The sequence below is a fragment of the Peromyscus leucopus genome, chromosome 5, assembly GCF_004664715.2.
Source record: "Peromyscus leucopus breed LL Stock chromosome 5, UCI_PerLeu_2.1, whole genome shotgun sequence".
NCBI classification, from domain to species: domain Eukaryota; kingdom Metazoa; phylum Chordata; class Mammalia; order Rodentia; family Cricetidae; genus Peromyscus; species Peromyscus leucopus.
Genome location: NC_051067.1, coordinates 48,508,102 through 48,521,896, shown reverse-complemented (window position 1 = coordinate 48,521,896; position 13,795 = coordinate 48,508,102). Strand labels below are relative to the sequence as shown.

General features: G+C 38.8%; 1 protein-coding gene across 3 annotated transcripts in view; it reads left to right on the top strand.

Moving 5' to 3' along the window:
- The window catches only part of Ero1b (endoplasmic reticulum oxidoreductase 1 beta), a 41,203-nt gene extending 27,881 nt beyond the window's left edge, over positions 1-13,322 (top strand). For 2 of the 3 annotated variants that reach the window (XM_028859739.2, XM_037205935.1), the window contains 7 exons: positions 452-478; positions 4,121-4,213; positions 4,373-4,619; positions 5,309-5,378; positions 5,932-6,018; positions 7,419-7,552; positions 10,548-13,322. In XM_028859739.2, coding sequence (XP_028715572.1) covers positions 452-478; positions 4,121-4,213; positions 4,373-4,619; positions 5,309-5,378; positions 5,932-6,018; positions 7,419-7,552; positions 10,548-10,608 — 719 coding nt within the window. In that variant the 3' untranslated portion in view covers positions 10,609-13,322. The remainder of the gene's footprint in view (positions 1-451; positions 479-4,120; positions 4,214-4,372; positions 4,620-5,308; positions 5,379-5,931; positions 6,019-7,418; positions 7,553-10,547) is intronic. The other variant, XM_028859751.2, reaches the window with a different exon arrangement.
- Positions 13,323-13,795: the final 473 nt, after the last annotated feature.

Here is a 13,795-nt window from a genome sequence, read left to right as displayed (position 1 = left end):
TCTAAGCAAGAATTACACTGAAAATTATCCTTTGAAATTTACTCTTAGATAATTAAGGAAACACACCTAGCTTTATTGGCTTAGGAAAATTTAAGTAATTATAATTTAATTTTTGTATTGTAGTTTGCTGGCATAATTAAATACTATGCTTATTACCTCAGACAGATTTAAGTTTACTAAGTGTTTGCCCCCATGTGTTTGGATTTAAACCTTCACTGAATAAGATATATTTTAGTATTTACATAATAATTTAATAATTTAATAAAATATATGTAAGAACACTCCAGAGTTTTTAAATTATATATGGGTTTTTCTAGAAACATATGCCCATTTTACTATTTAGTCTAAAGGAGTAGACATTCCTAGAGGTAGTCCTCAAGTGACCTCATTTGTTGTTTATACACAAATACTTAAAATATTTTAACCAAATTCTTTTTTTTTTTTTTTTAAGGAGAATCATTCTATACATGGCTAGAAGGTAAACTTTTTATCTGTGGTTGATTGTTTAGACAACTAATATTTAACAATATTGGAAATAAAAGAACATGATTTAGTTTGTTATATTTTGTGATAAAATTATGTGAAAATCTTGAGGGTATTGGGCAGCCAAAAATCAGTACCAGATGAATACACAGGCTAGACAGATTATGTTTTTCTAATGGGCTCCTCAGTTTGCACCTATGTTATTCACATTTTACTAGTTAGTAGCAAACAAGTGTGCTTTTAAAGCAGAGGTGTTTCCCTTAGGAAGGAAACACTTGTGATGTATAAAACAAGGCAAGGTGATTTAAATGCAGAAGACTGTACATATGTACCCATGTTTATACAGTCCACATTCATCTATGAAAATGTAAAGCAAAATAGTTTACAATGCATTTTTCATTCTTCATATTTTCCACATTGGAAATATAAAATGCTATGAGTTAAAAGCTAAATGCTCTAGGAGTTTAACAGCTTTGGTTAGTATCTGGGGGTATGATGCTTTTGAAAGTATGCTATACTGTTTTATATTAGTGGATGATTAGCAAGCTTGATGGAGGGAAATTTGCAAAGTGATGGAGGGAAATCATTGTTTCATAGCCATTAGCTTCCAGCAAAGTGTTAAATTCTAAGTAGTTGATTCTGACAGTTGTTAGTTGGCTGTTTCTGGACATAAGTTCTGTTTGTTCTTAGTCACTTATGTATATATTTTGGTTATTTTAAAGTGAATGTATATGAATACTGTTATGAGTTGTGTTGGAAAACGACCTTTAGTAGACAATACATAACTTAATAAGTCTACTCTAAAGATAAACATTATAGAAAGTAATTAAGATCCGGGCTGTCCAACATTTTGACACTGTGACATGATACTGGGGTCAACAAACGTATTGGGCTGCATTTATAGATATCCTTGGATGCATCCTATACATGAACCATAAGTTGGACCCTCCTGGTTGAGACTCAGATAGATCCTTGAATGTTGATTATAGAGGAAGAGAACAGAATCTGTCAGTGTTTGACCTTAGGCACTATGTATCAACTACTCTAGCAGCACCCTGCTCCTTGGAGTCGCTGAATGTGAGCATGTGGTTCCAGAGAGCACGTCTAGTTACTGGCAACTGGCTTAGTCTCTTCTAAAATTGTTCCCTCACCTGGAGGTGGAGATGATACCAGTCAGAATTCCTTGAAAACAGCCAAGAGATATTCAAATGCAGAACAGTTCTGTGACAGTAAAAAATCTAGCATTCTTATGAGAAACATGTTTATATATCTTCAGTGTCCCCTAAACCCACTGTTGAAAATGAATTTGAATGCTATTAAATCTAGAAGAGGTCTCCCTAAATTGTCTAGTCAAACTTGCTATATATCATAAGAACTAGAAGTTGGTGGAATTGCCTTTGTAGGATAGCTTTTTGTGTTACTTCAGAGCAGGAGGTGGAAGCTTTTGCCTGTTCTCTGCAGGCATAGCCCCTGCCATCTGGCACCAGGCTGGGCCTACAGGTCTCCAGCATCTCCACCCAGTGTTGTCTTATTGGTGCATTCATTTGGCACATCTTTGATGTCAGCATTTTGCTTGAGGTCACCCAGTTCACAGAAGCATGTTTCTGCTCCCCCTTCCTCACTTACAGACTCTGAACTTTTGGGTTTCCAGGCTCTGGTTTTTAGGCTTGTGAATTTTCATGATCTTTGCTCTTCTTGCTGTCGCTTCTCTAGACATTGATCATTTTGTAAGGCAGAAGCATTTTCTGTATAGGTAGGTTAGAAGGAAGAGAAATTGAACCTCAAATTTGACCATTTGCTTCTTGACTAGGTATTTGATGGAAATTTTTCTTGATGTTAATACTTAATATTTTAAAACATTTTTAACATTTAAAATTGGCTATATGCTTTCTGGAGGAAGCTACAAAATACATTTTAATCTCTCTGTTTTGGTCTCTATAACATTGTGAATTAGAGAATGAGATCTCAGAAGAATTGTTTTTCCTATTGTGAGGGAGTTTGCTTCAGAACCATCTGTGGTAAGACACAGCATAAACCAATGATCTGAGAGCCCTTGAGAAGATGCAGCAGTATGCCAAGGAGATGCTCTTATAGTAAGAAAATTCTCCTGGCACATAAATGAGATTGTACACTAATGTCACATTTTCCCCAGTAGGAAGGGTATTAAAAAAGAAAAACAAAACCTGTTGAATGGTAAAGAAAAGCTGCATCTTGTGGATTCTTAAAATTTTCTATTCAGAGGACATGAGAGATGATTCTGTGGTTTTTGCAGAGGACTTGAATTTGGTTCCTAGCACCCACATGACAGCTCACAACCATCTGTAACTCCAGGTCCCTGGGATCCAGTGCCCTCTTCTGACTTCCACAGGCACTACACATGCACATAGAACACATACATACATGCAAACAAACATTCATGCACAGAAAGTAAATCATAATTTACATCTCTTATTCTGATTTTCATTCATTTTTTAAATTTCTATAAAGAATATTCATCAAAACTTTTTCTTTTTTATTGTGGCATAACAAATACAGTGTAAATGGTCACGTTAGCCTTGAGGTTTTATTTATTTTTTTACTTTAGTGCTAAGAGTTGAATTCAGGGTCATGTGCATTCTAAGAATATTCTCGGCTACTGAGCCTCACTCCAGCTCAATCTTATCCATTCTTAAGATTACTATTTGGTGGCACTAAGTGCACTTACAATATATGTTACTATACGAGAAAATCTTACAGGGTAGCAGTGATAGGTAGGATTGTGGGATTATGTTGGTGTGTGTTAACATTCCTGGGGTCTTTTTCTAGGTTTTCTCTCTCCTTGTAAATAGAGTGATACATCATTAGATAGAACATCACAGGGCAAAAGGCCCTTCTTTTTCCACCACAAAGTAGATTCAAAGAAAGAACACAGAGGGAAGGTATGGGAAGGCACAGCTATTGCTAAGACAAGCAATGTCTTTATTGTTATAGTTGTGTTTAGTACATTCTTAGTCTAAACTACAACCTGTGCAACTAACTGCTTTCTGGGTAGCCTAGGAACTTTGCAGTTGCATCCAGTAGTGGCTGGGCCACCTTCAAGGGGTCAGGCCTTTCTGTCTTGTTCTATGTTAACTTTTCATTATACTCAGTTAAGTCCATTCTGAAACAAGAATCTTACTGTTTTCTAGTGAAAATCTCCATCTGATTGTATATTATCTCTGAATTTGTTTTTCTGATGTCTGTGTTAGTTACTTTTATGTCAAGAGACCAACATAGCTGACAGAAACTTTTTACCTACAGAAAGGTTTATGTTGCTCAGAGTTTCAGAGGGTTCATTCCATGGCTCTTTGGCCCTGAGCACATGAAAAGAACATCATGACAGGGAACGTGTGGCAGAGCACAGCTGTACTGCAGATCAGAACCAGAGAGTGACAGGAAGCAGGCATGAATAATAACGCCCCTCAGGCCCTGCCCTCACCGCTGTATTTCCTCTAGCTAGGCCCCACCAGAGCAACAAGCATCCCAAACCTAAGCCTGTAGGGACACCACATATTCCAGCCATAACCTGAATATTAACTGAAACCCATGTACTGATTTTTTTGATTAAATATTCTGTACATAATGGGCATGGGTTCTTTTTCCATATTTTTCTGAATAGGTTTGTGTCTTGAGAAAAGAGTCTTCTACAAGCTTATATCAGGACTTCATGCCAGCATCAATTTACATCTGTGTGCAAATTATCTTCTGGAAGGTAATCAGATTTCTTAAATGGAAAGTATCTTACTGTTTTACTTGTAAGATACTGTAAAAAGTGTTGGATTTACTTGTAAGATACTGTAAAATACATATTCTGCAGAGAAAAAAAACCACTTTCTATACTAAAAGACAATGTGTTTCTCTTTCTTTTCAGAAAACTGGGGCAAACCTAGTTGGGGACCTAACATTAAAGAATTTAAACGCCGCTTTGACCCTGTGGAAACAAAGGGGGAGGGTCCAAGAAGGCTGAAAAATCTGTACTTTTTATACTTGATTGAGCTTCGTGCTTTGTCAAAGGTGGCCCCTTATTTTGAGCGCTCAATTGTTGATCTTTACACTGGCAACTTGGAAGAAGATGCCGACACCAAGACCCTTCTGCTCAGCATCTTTCAGGACACAAAGTAAGACTTGGTTTTCAGTGTCCTGGAATCCTCCAAACATTAGAAAAAAGAGGTGCAGAGCCAAGGAACATGGGAGCAATATTACCGCCATAATTCTTCAGGTGCTGAGTAAAAAGCCTCCCTGAAGTTTGCCTGCAGAAGTGTTTATGCTTGAAAACAGGCCATGTATATTTTAATAAAGAACTGAAGATTTTATGTAGCATCAAAATGCTCTACCAGTTTGGTATTCTTTCACTTACTATCTAAACTTGCATAGAATCGTAATTGTAAAAGCATTACAGTGAACATACAGGATGTTACTAGCTCCCTCCAGAACATAGCCTTTTAAATCATCCAGTCTGTAAAACACGTTCACTAATGCTAAGACAAGCATGAAGGAAAAGGTAGATGGAGAAGGACCTGAAGTAAACTACATATTAAAGTGTATAGGAATATTGAGTGTTGGCATACTTGGAGATTGTGTTTCACTTTTAAATAATTTTACTAATTTCCTTAAGATACTGCAGTCTTACAAATTACAGAGTCATATGTAGCTTGCTGTATTCTTATTAGTGCATATGTGAACTGTCCCTTCCTACATTATAAATAGCAGATTTTAAGTATTTGTAGGGCTACAGAATTCTAGCAGAGCTCTAAGGCAAGCACTTGGACTTTTCATTGGTAACTTGCTAATGGCCTTGTCATTTCAGGTCCTTCCCCATGCACTTTGATGAGAAGTCCATGTTTGCAGGTGACAAAAAGGGGGCCAAGTCATTAAAGGTAACAGGGGCATTGTGGGAGCATTTGTTGTGTTTCCTTCCTATTCATCCGAACTTCTCCAGTTGTCCAACATTCTGATGTTAGTCTGATAGAGTTTGCTATAAATTGAGATCATTGGTTGTTGAGTATCTCTGTCACAGCGTGGCACTGAGTGATTTACAACTGGATCTGTTCTAGGGCCAACATTCTGAGTTATGTTTTGCATTAGTTACTTTTTCTGTGGCTGTGAGAAAATACCCTGACAAACTAGGTTTAAGAAGCTATTTGATGTTAGCAACAGCTCAGTTCTTACAAGTAAAGGCCTTATACTGTTAACTTTCCAGCCCTTCATTAAAGTGCCTCCTCAGTAAATTGTGTTGAATATGCACCATGAATATTAGCGCCTATTAATGTCTGTTGTTTTAATATACTATGTTGTGTATACAAAGTCAGATCTTTTACTGCTGAAAACAACTTAATCACTTGTAAACTTCAAACCTTTATTTTATATATGTGATTCAACCAAATGTAGCTTAATCTCAAAGGGCTAATTCTGGTATTTTCTGCATACCAGGAGGAATTCCGGTTACATTTCAAGAACATCTCACGTATCATGGACTGTGTCGGATGTGATAAGTGCAGATTATGGGGGAAATTGCAGGTGTGTGTGATCTTCCTTTTCAAACTGTTCATAGCCAAACATTTTTCTGCTTGCTTTAGTTTTTAGTTTTTCGAGATAGGGTTTCTCCATGTAAGCCCTGGCTATCCTGGAACCAGCTGTGTAGACCAGGCTGGCCTTGAACTAACAAAAATCCACCTGGCTCTGCCTCCCAAGTACTGGGACTAAAGTTGTGCACCACCACAACCCAGCTGCTTACTTTAGTTTTAGCAAGATTTGTTGTTCAATGAATTTGTGTTTGGAAACAAGCATATCCAAGTGTGGCTTTTCTATATTGTCATTGAAAGATAAATGCTACTAAACTGTGCTGGAGGTCCATGAACAAGGACATCTTTGTGTTCTGTGTCTTGGTACCATCTTAGATTCATTTTTAAAGTTAGTTATAGATAGAGAAGCACACTAAACATATTAAATTATATTTAATTTATATATAAATTAAACATCAAATTTTGGACATGGTTTGTTTCAATGGTAAAAGGCTGCTTAGCACAAAATGCAAATGTTCTGTAGGGCAGACCTTAATCTTCAGTATACAGAGGATTATTTGATTTTCTTCCAAAGGTGATGATAAATACAGAAAATCAGAAGACAAAATTAATTTTTGTTTGTGTGGGTATCCCCCCCCCCTTTTTTTTTAAAGACAGGGTCTGGCTTTGTACTTGAGGCATCAAATTTGTGATCTTTCTGCATCAGCTGGGATTGTACAGTGCTAGTGAGATAGGATTATTTTAAAGGCAGCTGTGCTGAAATCAAATTTTCCTCTAGTGCTGAGAAATAACTTAGCGTAGGTCACCTTGCAGTACTCCTGGAACTTTGAATTGCTAAGGGGTGGAAGTGTAGCAGCTATGTTTAATGGGTCTGCGGTGTAGAGCTGAAGTAGAGCAGGGTTTGATCCCTTAGCACTACCAAAAAAATGTGCTTTCAAGATTACAAGTCAAATGCTGTGGTTCTTCTGATGATAAAAGCAGGCATTTTGGCAATCTGGAACAGAAACATGTTCAACAAGCATCAGGTTGCTCAAGTTTTCCTGAGCAGTGTTGTGTTTATGTGTGTGTGGCCTGTGAGGGGATAGACACTGCTTCTTGCATAGTCCAGCACTGTGTTATAAAGCTCAATTCATAGGATTTAAAGAAGAGATTATTTCTGTTTTGGGTGTGTGTGTGTCCATTCCTCCGTCTGTCCATCCGTCCATTAGAGGGTGTCAGATTCCCTGGAGCTGGAATTACAGGTGGTTATGAGCCACTGGATGAAGAGCAGCAAGCATTCCTAGCTGCTGAGCCATCTCTCACCTCCCTCATGGGGTTCTCAGTGTCCTTACCGACGGGTTCTTCATAGTAGCTATTATGTAAAGTTAATTGTAAGTTTATGAATATTTTCTTTAGACTCAGGGTTTAGGAACTGCCTTGAAGATACTATTCTCTGAAAAAGAAATCCAAAAACTTCCGGAGAACAGTCCATCTAAAGGCTTCCAGCTTACTCGGCAAGAAATAGTTGCTCTTTTAAATGCTTTTGCAAGGTAAGAATTGCACCTACAGCTGAGACCTGACTCTCCCACAGGTTTCTTCAATATACTGCCAAGACTGTCTTTTCCCCCAAAGGTATGCTTTTTGGTTTGCTAAATAAAGATAAAATGATGGGTGTGGTGGCACACACTCATAACCCCAGCTTGAGAAGCTGAGGAAGGCAGATCATGAGTTCAGAGCCAACCTGGCCTATGTAGTAAAGAGCCTGTCTCAAAAACAGAGCAAAACAAAACAAACCCAACTTATATTCATTGCTCAGTGTGGCCTCCAGGTTGACAGCCAGTTCTCTGTCAGTACCGGGAAGAACTGATCATTTCTAGTACCAGTACCTTACAGTTTGACTTCTCAATTTCATGAGGGAAATAGTCTCCTAATATTCTTTTCTTTAGCTGGCTACTGCCTGCTAGAGTACAGTAGTAGACAGAAGGAAAATGTGATCAAGAAGGGAATCAAAGACATGACACTTTCTCTACTCTGCATTGCCTAAGCTGAGGAGTCCTCTCCCATACATCCCTACCCCATTTCTTTCTGTGATATATATTGTATATATCACATCAGAAAAGTATACAAACACACACACACTTTGCTTCTTATATCAGAAATTGTTTTAAAAATAATTTGAATTTGCCTACAGAGAGATTTATGCAGTGATGAGGGTTATAAAGCAGAAGGAAAAGAATCATAGAAAATAAAGCTGTGTTTTAACAGGATAAAGTAAGTCAAATTATGGGAGAAAGTTTATTTTTAAACTGGAACCAAGTGACAGAGATTGTGTATGTTTTCTGAGTGTGATTTTAAGTTCAAAGGAGACCAATCACTTAAAGATAACTGTAGCTAGAGTTTTCCTGCCTTGCCCACAGTTAGGACAAATCTCTGTCACCCGCCAGTCCCACAGCCGCTCAGACCCAACCAAGTAAACACAGAGACTTAGAGACTTATATTGCTTACAAACTGTATGGCCGTGGCAGGCTTCTTGCTGACTGTTCTTATAACTTAAATTAATCCATTTCTACAAATCTATACCCTGCCACGTGGCTTGTGGCTTACCCGTGCACATGCGGCTTGTCATGGTGGTGGCTGGCAGTTTCTCTGACTCAGCCTTCCACTTCCCAGAATTCTTCTCCTCCTTGTCCCGCCTATACTTCCTCCTGTCTGGCCACTGGCCAGTGTTTTATTTATTGACCAATCAGAGCGACAGATTTGACATACAGACCATCCCACAGCAGATAACTTAGATATGTCTCATCTTAATGCCAAGCCTTCACCTACTTCCTCCACATATTTATTTTTACCTAGGCAGGATTTTTACTCTCATACAAGCTGACCTGGAGCTCAGTGATCTATCTCAGCCCCTGGTGCTCAGGTGTGAGCTGCTGTGCCCTGCTCTTCTCTGTATGTGATGTCTGTGCTAATTGAGATATAACCCACAAGGTAGTGGCTGATGGTGTTTTACATCTCAGGAAACATTCAGCCTACACATTTTGAGATCTGAAGAAAATTAACATAAGAAACTAGGTGAAATGTAACTTATTTGAAATGAAAAAGATCTCCAATAACTTAAACATTTTAAGCTCAAACAAAATTAAATTGAGAAAGAAAAAAATTAAACTGAATATTTCATCAAAATTTCACTGGCTCTCAGAAACGTCTCCTTCTAGCTTTAATTCTGTCTAGAGCCTGTTCTCCCTGTAGTGGGTGCTGGCCAGGAAACAGGTTCTGGAGTCCTGGGATCCTGGCCTGCCATTTGCCAGCAGTATATCTCAGCAAACCTTGGCTTTCTATTCAGAACCCACCTGTTAGCTGGGTATCTTAGGGTTTTTATTGCTGTGAAGAGACACCCATGACCACGGCAACTCTTACAAAGGAAAACATTTAATTGAGGGTGGCTTGCTTGCAGTTTTAGAGGTTTAGTCCACTACCATGGTGGGGAACATGGCAGCGTGCAGGCAGATGTGGTGCTGGAGCTGAGAGTACTACATCTTGCAGACAACAGGAAGTTGACTGAGACACTGGGTAGTATCATAGGAAACCTCAAAGCTCACCCCCAAAGTGACACACTTCTTCCAACAAGACCATACCTACTCCAACAATAGTGACACTCCCTATGAGATTATGAGGGCCAATTATTTGAGCCTGATTTTACCTAAAATGTAAAAGCAAAGTCCTAGCTACCTTTTGTTGTTGCATTCTTTAAGTTAATTGAGTATGTACACTTGACAGGCTCAGATCATTGCCTGGAACCTCAATAAACAATAAGCTCTCAATAAACAGGAAGTACTGGGGTAATGAAAAAGTATTTAGCAGTATACACTGTATCACTAGGCTATAGAAGAGAAATACTGGAATTTTGTTTCATTAACCATGAATTTTGTACATAAGGGAAAAGTGAACTTGTAGGTTTTTCATTTCTTCCCATCTCAGAATTTTATTTCTGGGTTTGAGCTCTTTATTTATTCATTGAGCCAATAATCCCTTACACAATACCATAAATGTAGATAGGTACTAGGAGTTGGGAGGGACTGTGTAGGAGACAACAAATATTTTTGAACCTTTCATTGCACTGTTTCTATGACTCATCTACAGTCTTTTTGTTATTGTTTTGTTTTCAAGACAGGGTTTTCCTGGTGTATCCCTGGCAGTCCTGAAAATCACCTTGTAGAGCAGGCTGCCTCTGAACTCAGATCCATTTGCCTCAGCCTCCTGAATACTGGGATTAAGGGCGTGCACCACCACACCTGGTTCTCATCTGTAGTCTTAATGTGAAGATGAATTGGCTGCTTTTTGCCCAAAGAACCAAAGCCCCATGATTTATTGTCACTTTTAATAGAGTTACAGCATATCTATTTAAAATGGAATTCTCAATGTTCAGTGTTGGGTTCTTTTAGATTTTGCTTCCAGGTTCTAGAGCTCAAGGATCCAGAATGAACTATGAAATGTGCACATCCCGCCAGCTGTAGGTACTAACATGCACTTGTTTTCCTCCTGTAGGCTTTCGACAAGCATAAGAGAATTACAGAACTTTAAAGCATTATTACATCACAGGAGGTAATGAAGACTTTTCTGTCTCTGTAGACATAACGGACTGTGTGAAGCCTTTTAGCCTTGGACATTGAGCAGAGAGACAAGTGTCTAAGACTTCAAGAATTCTGAACTCTTAAAGAGAAAATTCAAATGTTCACTTGAATATTTATGATCCTTAATAGACTATCAATTAGAGATATTTATAAATGAAGTATATACTTTAAAATTGTAAGTTATACTAATCCCATGTTTGTTTCACATTGGTTTTATTTGTATTGTATTACCCTTCATTCCTAGTCGTCAAACTTGAAATGACTGTGTCCATCCTGAGAAGACGATTCAGTCTGTTATAGAAAAAGAACTAGGGAACCAGTGCTGCCTAGGGCTGGTCTCAGTGACAAATTTGTCAATGCTGTAGTTAGTGTTTTAGCCTTGCCTAACACTGTGTGTCATCTTCTGTAACACAGGGCTGTCACTCTAATGACTAGGCCTTTCAATGACTAGTGAGAGGTTCTGGATGACTTCCCAGGACTTCAACCATTTTAAGATGTTTAGTTGCTGTTGCTGCTTTGGTTTTGGCCTAAAGGGTCCTGCCTTGGTGAAGGTGGGTAAGTGTCCTCCCATGCTCACTTGGCCAGATGTCCTGTGTACACCGGGCTGACTCAAGAGTGGAGTGTCCTTTACCTAAAGCCTACAGCTCCCCTTCTTCTGACTTCTTTGTTCCTCTCCTAATTATAAACATTTTCAGTTATTTTATGAAAAGCCCTATTTATTTAATGGATTGTTTATTCATAAAATTTGAATGGGATCCTATGGATTTATAATGCTACTTGCATTATACACAAATTTTGCTGTTTTAAAGTAAGCATTTTCAATGTTTGATTTTGAACACAATCTATGCAATCCTCTACCTCTTTGTGTGATTCTTTCTGGTGAGATGCTTCGGCAGGAGTGTCGTCACCACCACCACCACCACCACCACCACCCATTCCTCCCAACCCCCACCTTCCATTAATTCCAGATCAGTCGTCCTTGGTGTGACTTAAGACAGTAGAGGACTTAAAGGCCCTAGACTGTCATTTTCTAAACCTGGGATTTAAAGTCTTAAAATGTTTTAAATCTTGGTTCTTTTAAAGGTGGCAGTGGATAATGGGATTACTTGAAAGGTTTTTATCTATGTGGAAGTAATTCGAGTCCAAAGTCTCTTCTCCTTAGATTCCATCTTGCTGAAGTAAACAGTAAGTGCTCTTACCCACATTTTATCTGCCAAAGTCTGGACTGTGTTCCTTGTGACTTCACGGTGTGTGCAGATTGAGTTGCTTGTTCCTCTCGATGCTCCGTCATCCACTGTGGAGGTGTGACTGGGGACTGGGGCCTCACTAGTTACTTCCCTCCTAATTTCTAACCTTTATAAACTTCATGTTTTGTTGATAGTGGGGAATTTTATAGGTTGATTTTTCTTTTAAGCTGGCTCCCAGTTTTCCTTTTTCTTTGCTTTTTATTTTTAGAGTTGTGTTACCAGGTGATGGGAGTGGGCCACTGTAAGACAAAAAGTCTACAAAATGAATACCAGTAACCTTGCCAGTACATCAGTAAGAAGTGTTCTGTAGTGTCCATTTAGAATGTAAGGAAATGTGAAAATTTTGCACTTTGTCTATTTTTATTTTAAATGCAGAGGTCATTTTGGTAATGTCACTTACCAATACTGCAGTTAGATGCTATTGTTTTAAACTATTTGCTTGAGGGAAAAAAATCTTAGTTTCCACTTGAATTTTTCTTAACTGTGGTTTGCTTCAAGCTTAGGACACACAGTAGTATTAGAGTGTTCTAGGGAATTGAAAAGATGTGTTTAAGTTAAAATATACTCAAGGCTTTACTGAATTTCCTCAGTAAGGCAAGTATTTTGAAGTTGATATTTGTTGGATAACTTTTACTAACATTAGGATTGTGTGCATGGCCTACATTTCTGCCGTCTGAGGACTGTGGAGATTGTAGGCTGGCCCTGGTGATGAGTCTGGTCCTCAGGAGGCTGTCGGCCAGTTCTGTTACCAGAGCCAGGGGGAGCACGGTTTAGCTGAGAGTGCTTGACAGCTGAGCAACAGATGCTGTCTATCTGCGTCTCGTCACCTACTGCAAAAATCTAGCATCTGACAGCAAAACTGACGGAAATAATTAGACCTGCTGACGAAATCAACATGAAGAGGAGGAAGTATTTTCCCCTGGTGGACTACATTGGCTTTCCTTTAATGGTATCTGTTTTAGACAGATTATACATACTAAAATGGTCAATGTTCAGTATTCAGTATTGGATTATGTGGAGGATCAGCCAAAACAAGATCTCAGTTTTGAAACTTGACAGGTCAAATGTTGGGCTCCTGTACCGTCTGTATGAAACGCTGTGCCGTGTTTCTCGACTCTGCCTAGGTATGTAAGGAAGGACAGCTGTGCTGGTCTTCACAGCATTGCCTTCAGCTGGACATCTGGAAACAGTTCACAGTAGGCCTCTCAGCAGTCTGCAGATTGAAGTTCCCGCAGAAGCCATAGCTAGTCACCAAAAGGCTCAGACCAGGTACACAGTGTCATGGAAACTCCTTGGTACAAGCCAAGCACAGAAACCCACATGTTCTTTATTTGAAATAACATCTACAGGTGCAGCTTTGAGTTTTCTGAGCAGCATTCCAAATAATTCACTGTTGTACCCATCAGAATCTAGACCATGAATTAAAGTACATGTTTCTGCAATCTTTTGTTGCTTTGGTTTTTTTTTCCTCCATTTCAAGAGAATGTGATTCTAACTTATGAATCAAGGAGAAAATACACCGTCTGCATGGTCTGAGGGGGACTCTTCTTGTAGTACGAATGGCAGGTATTGGCAGCCTATGCTGAGGGCTCCACATGCAACAGCCTGTCACCAGCACACTAGGTGGGAAGTACAGTTATTTCCTGAAGCATGAAAACAGATGAGTTCTGAGACTCAGCCATAGTCACAACTCATGCCACCAGAACCCAGGGCTCAAGAGCCTCTACTGATAATCGGGCCATTTGTGGCATTTTTGTAATGGCCTGTTACCACTCAATCAAACTGTAGGAACTTTGGTGTTTTTTGATTTGTATTGAGCCATAGGCTTTAAAAAAAATGCTTGCTTTATTTAACTTTCTGAATAGGTGGTACATTCATGATTAAAAACACATTTTATACCAAAAATACAATGCCA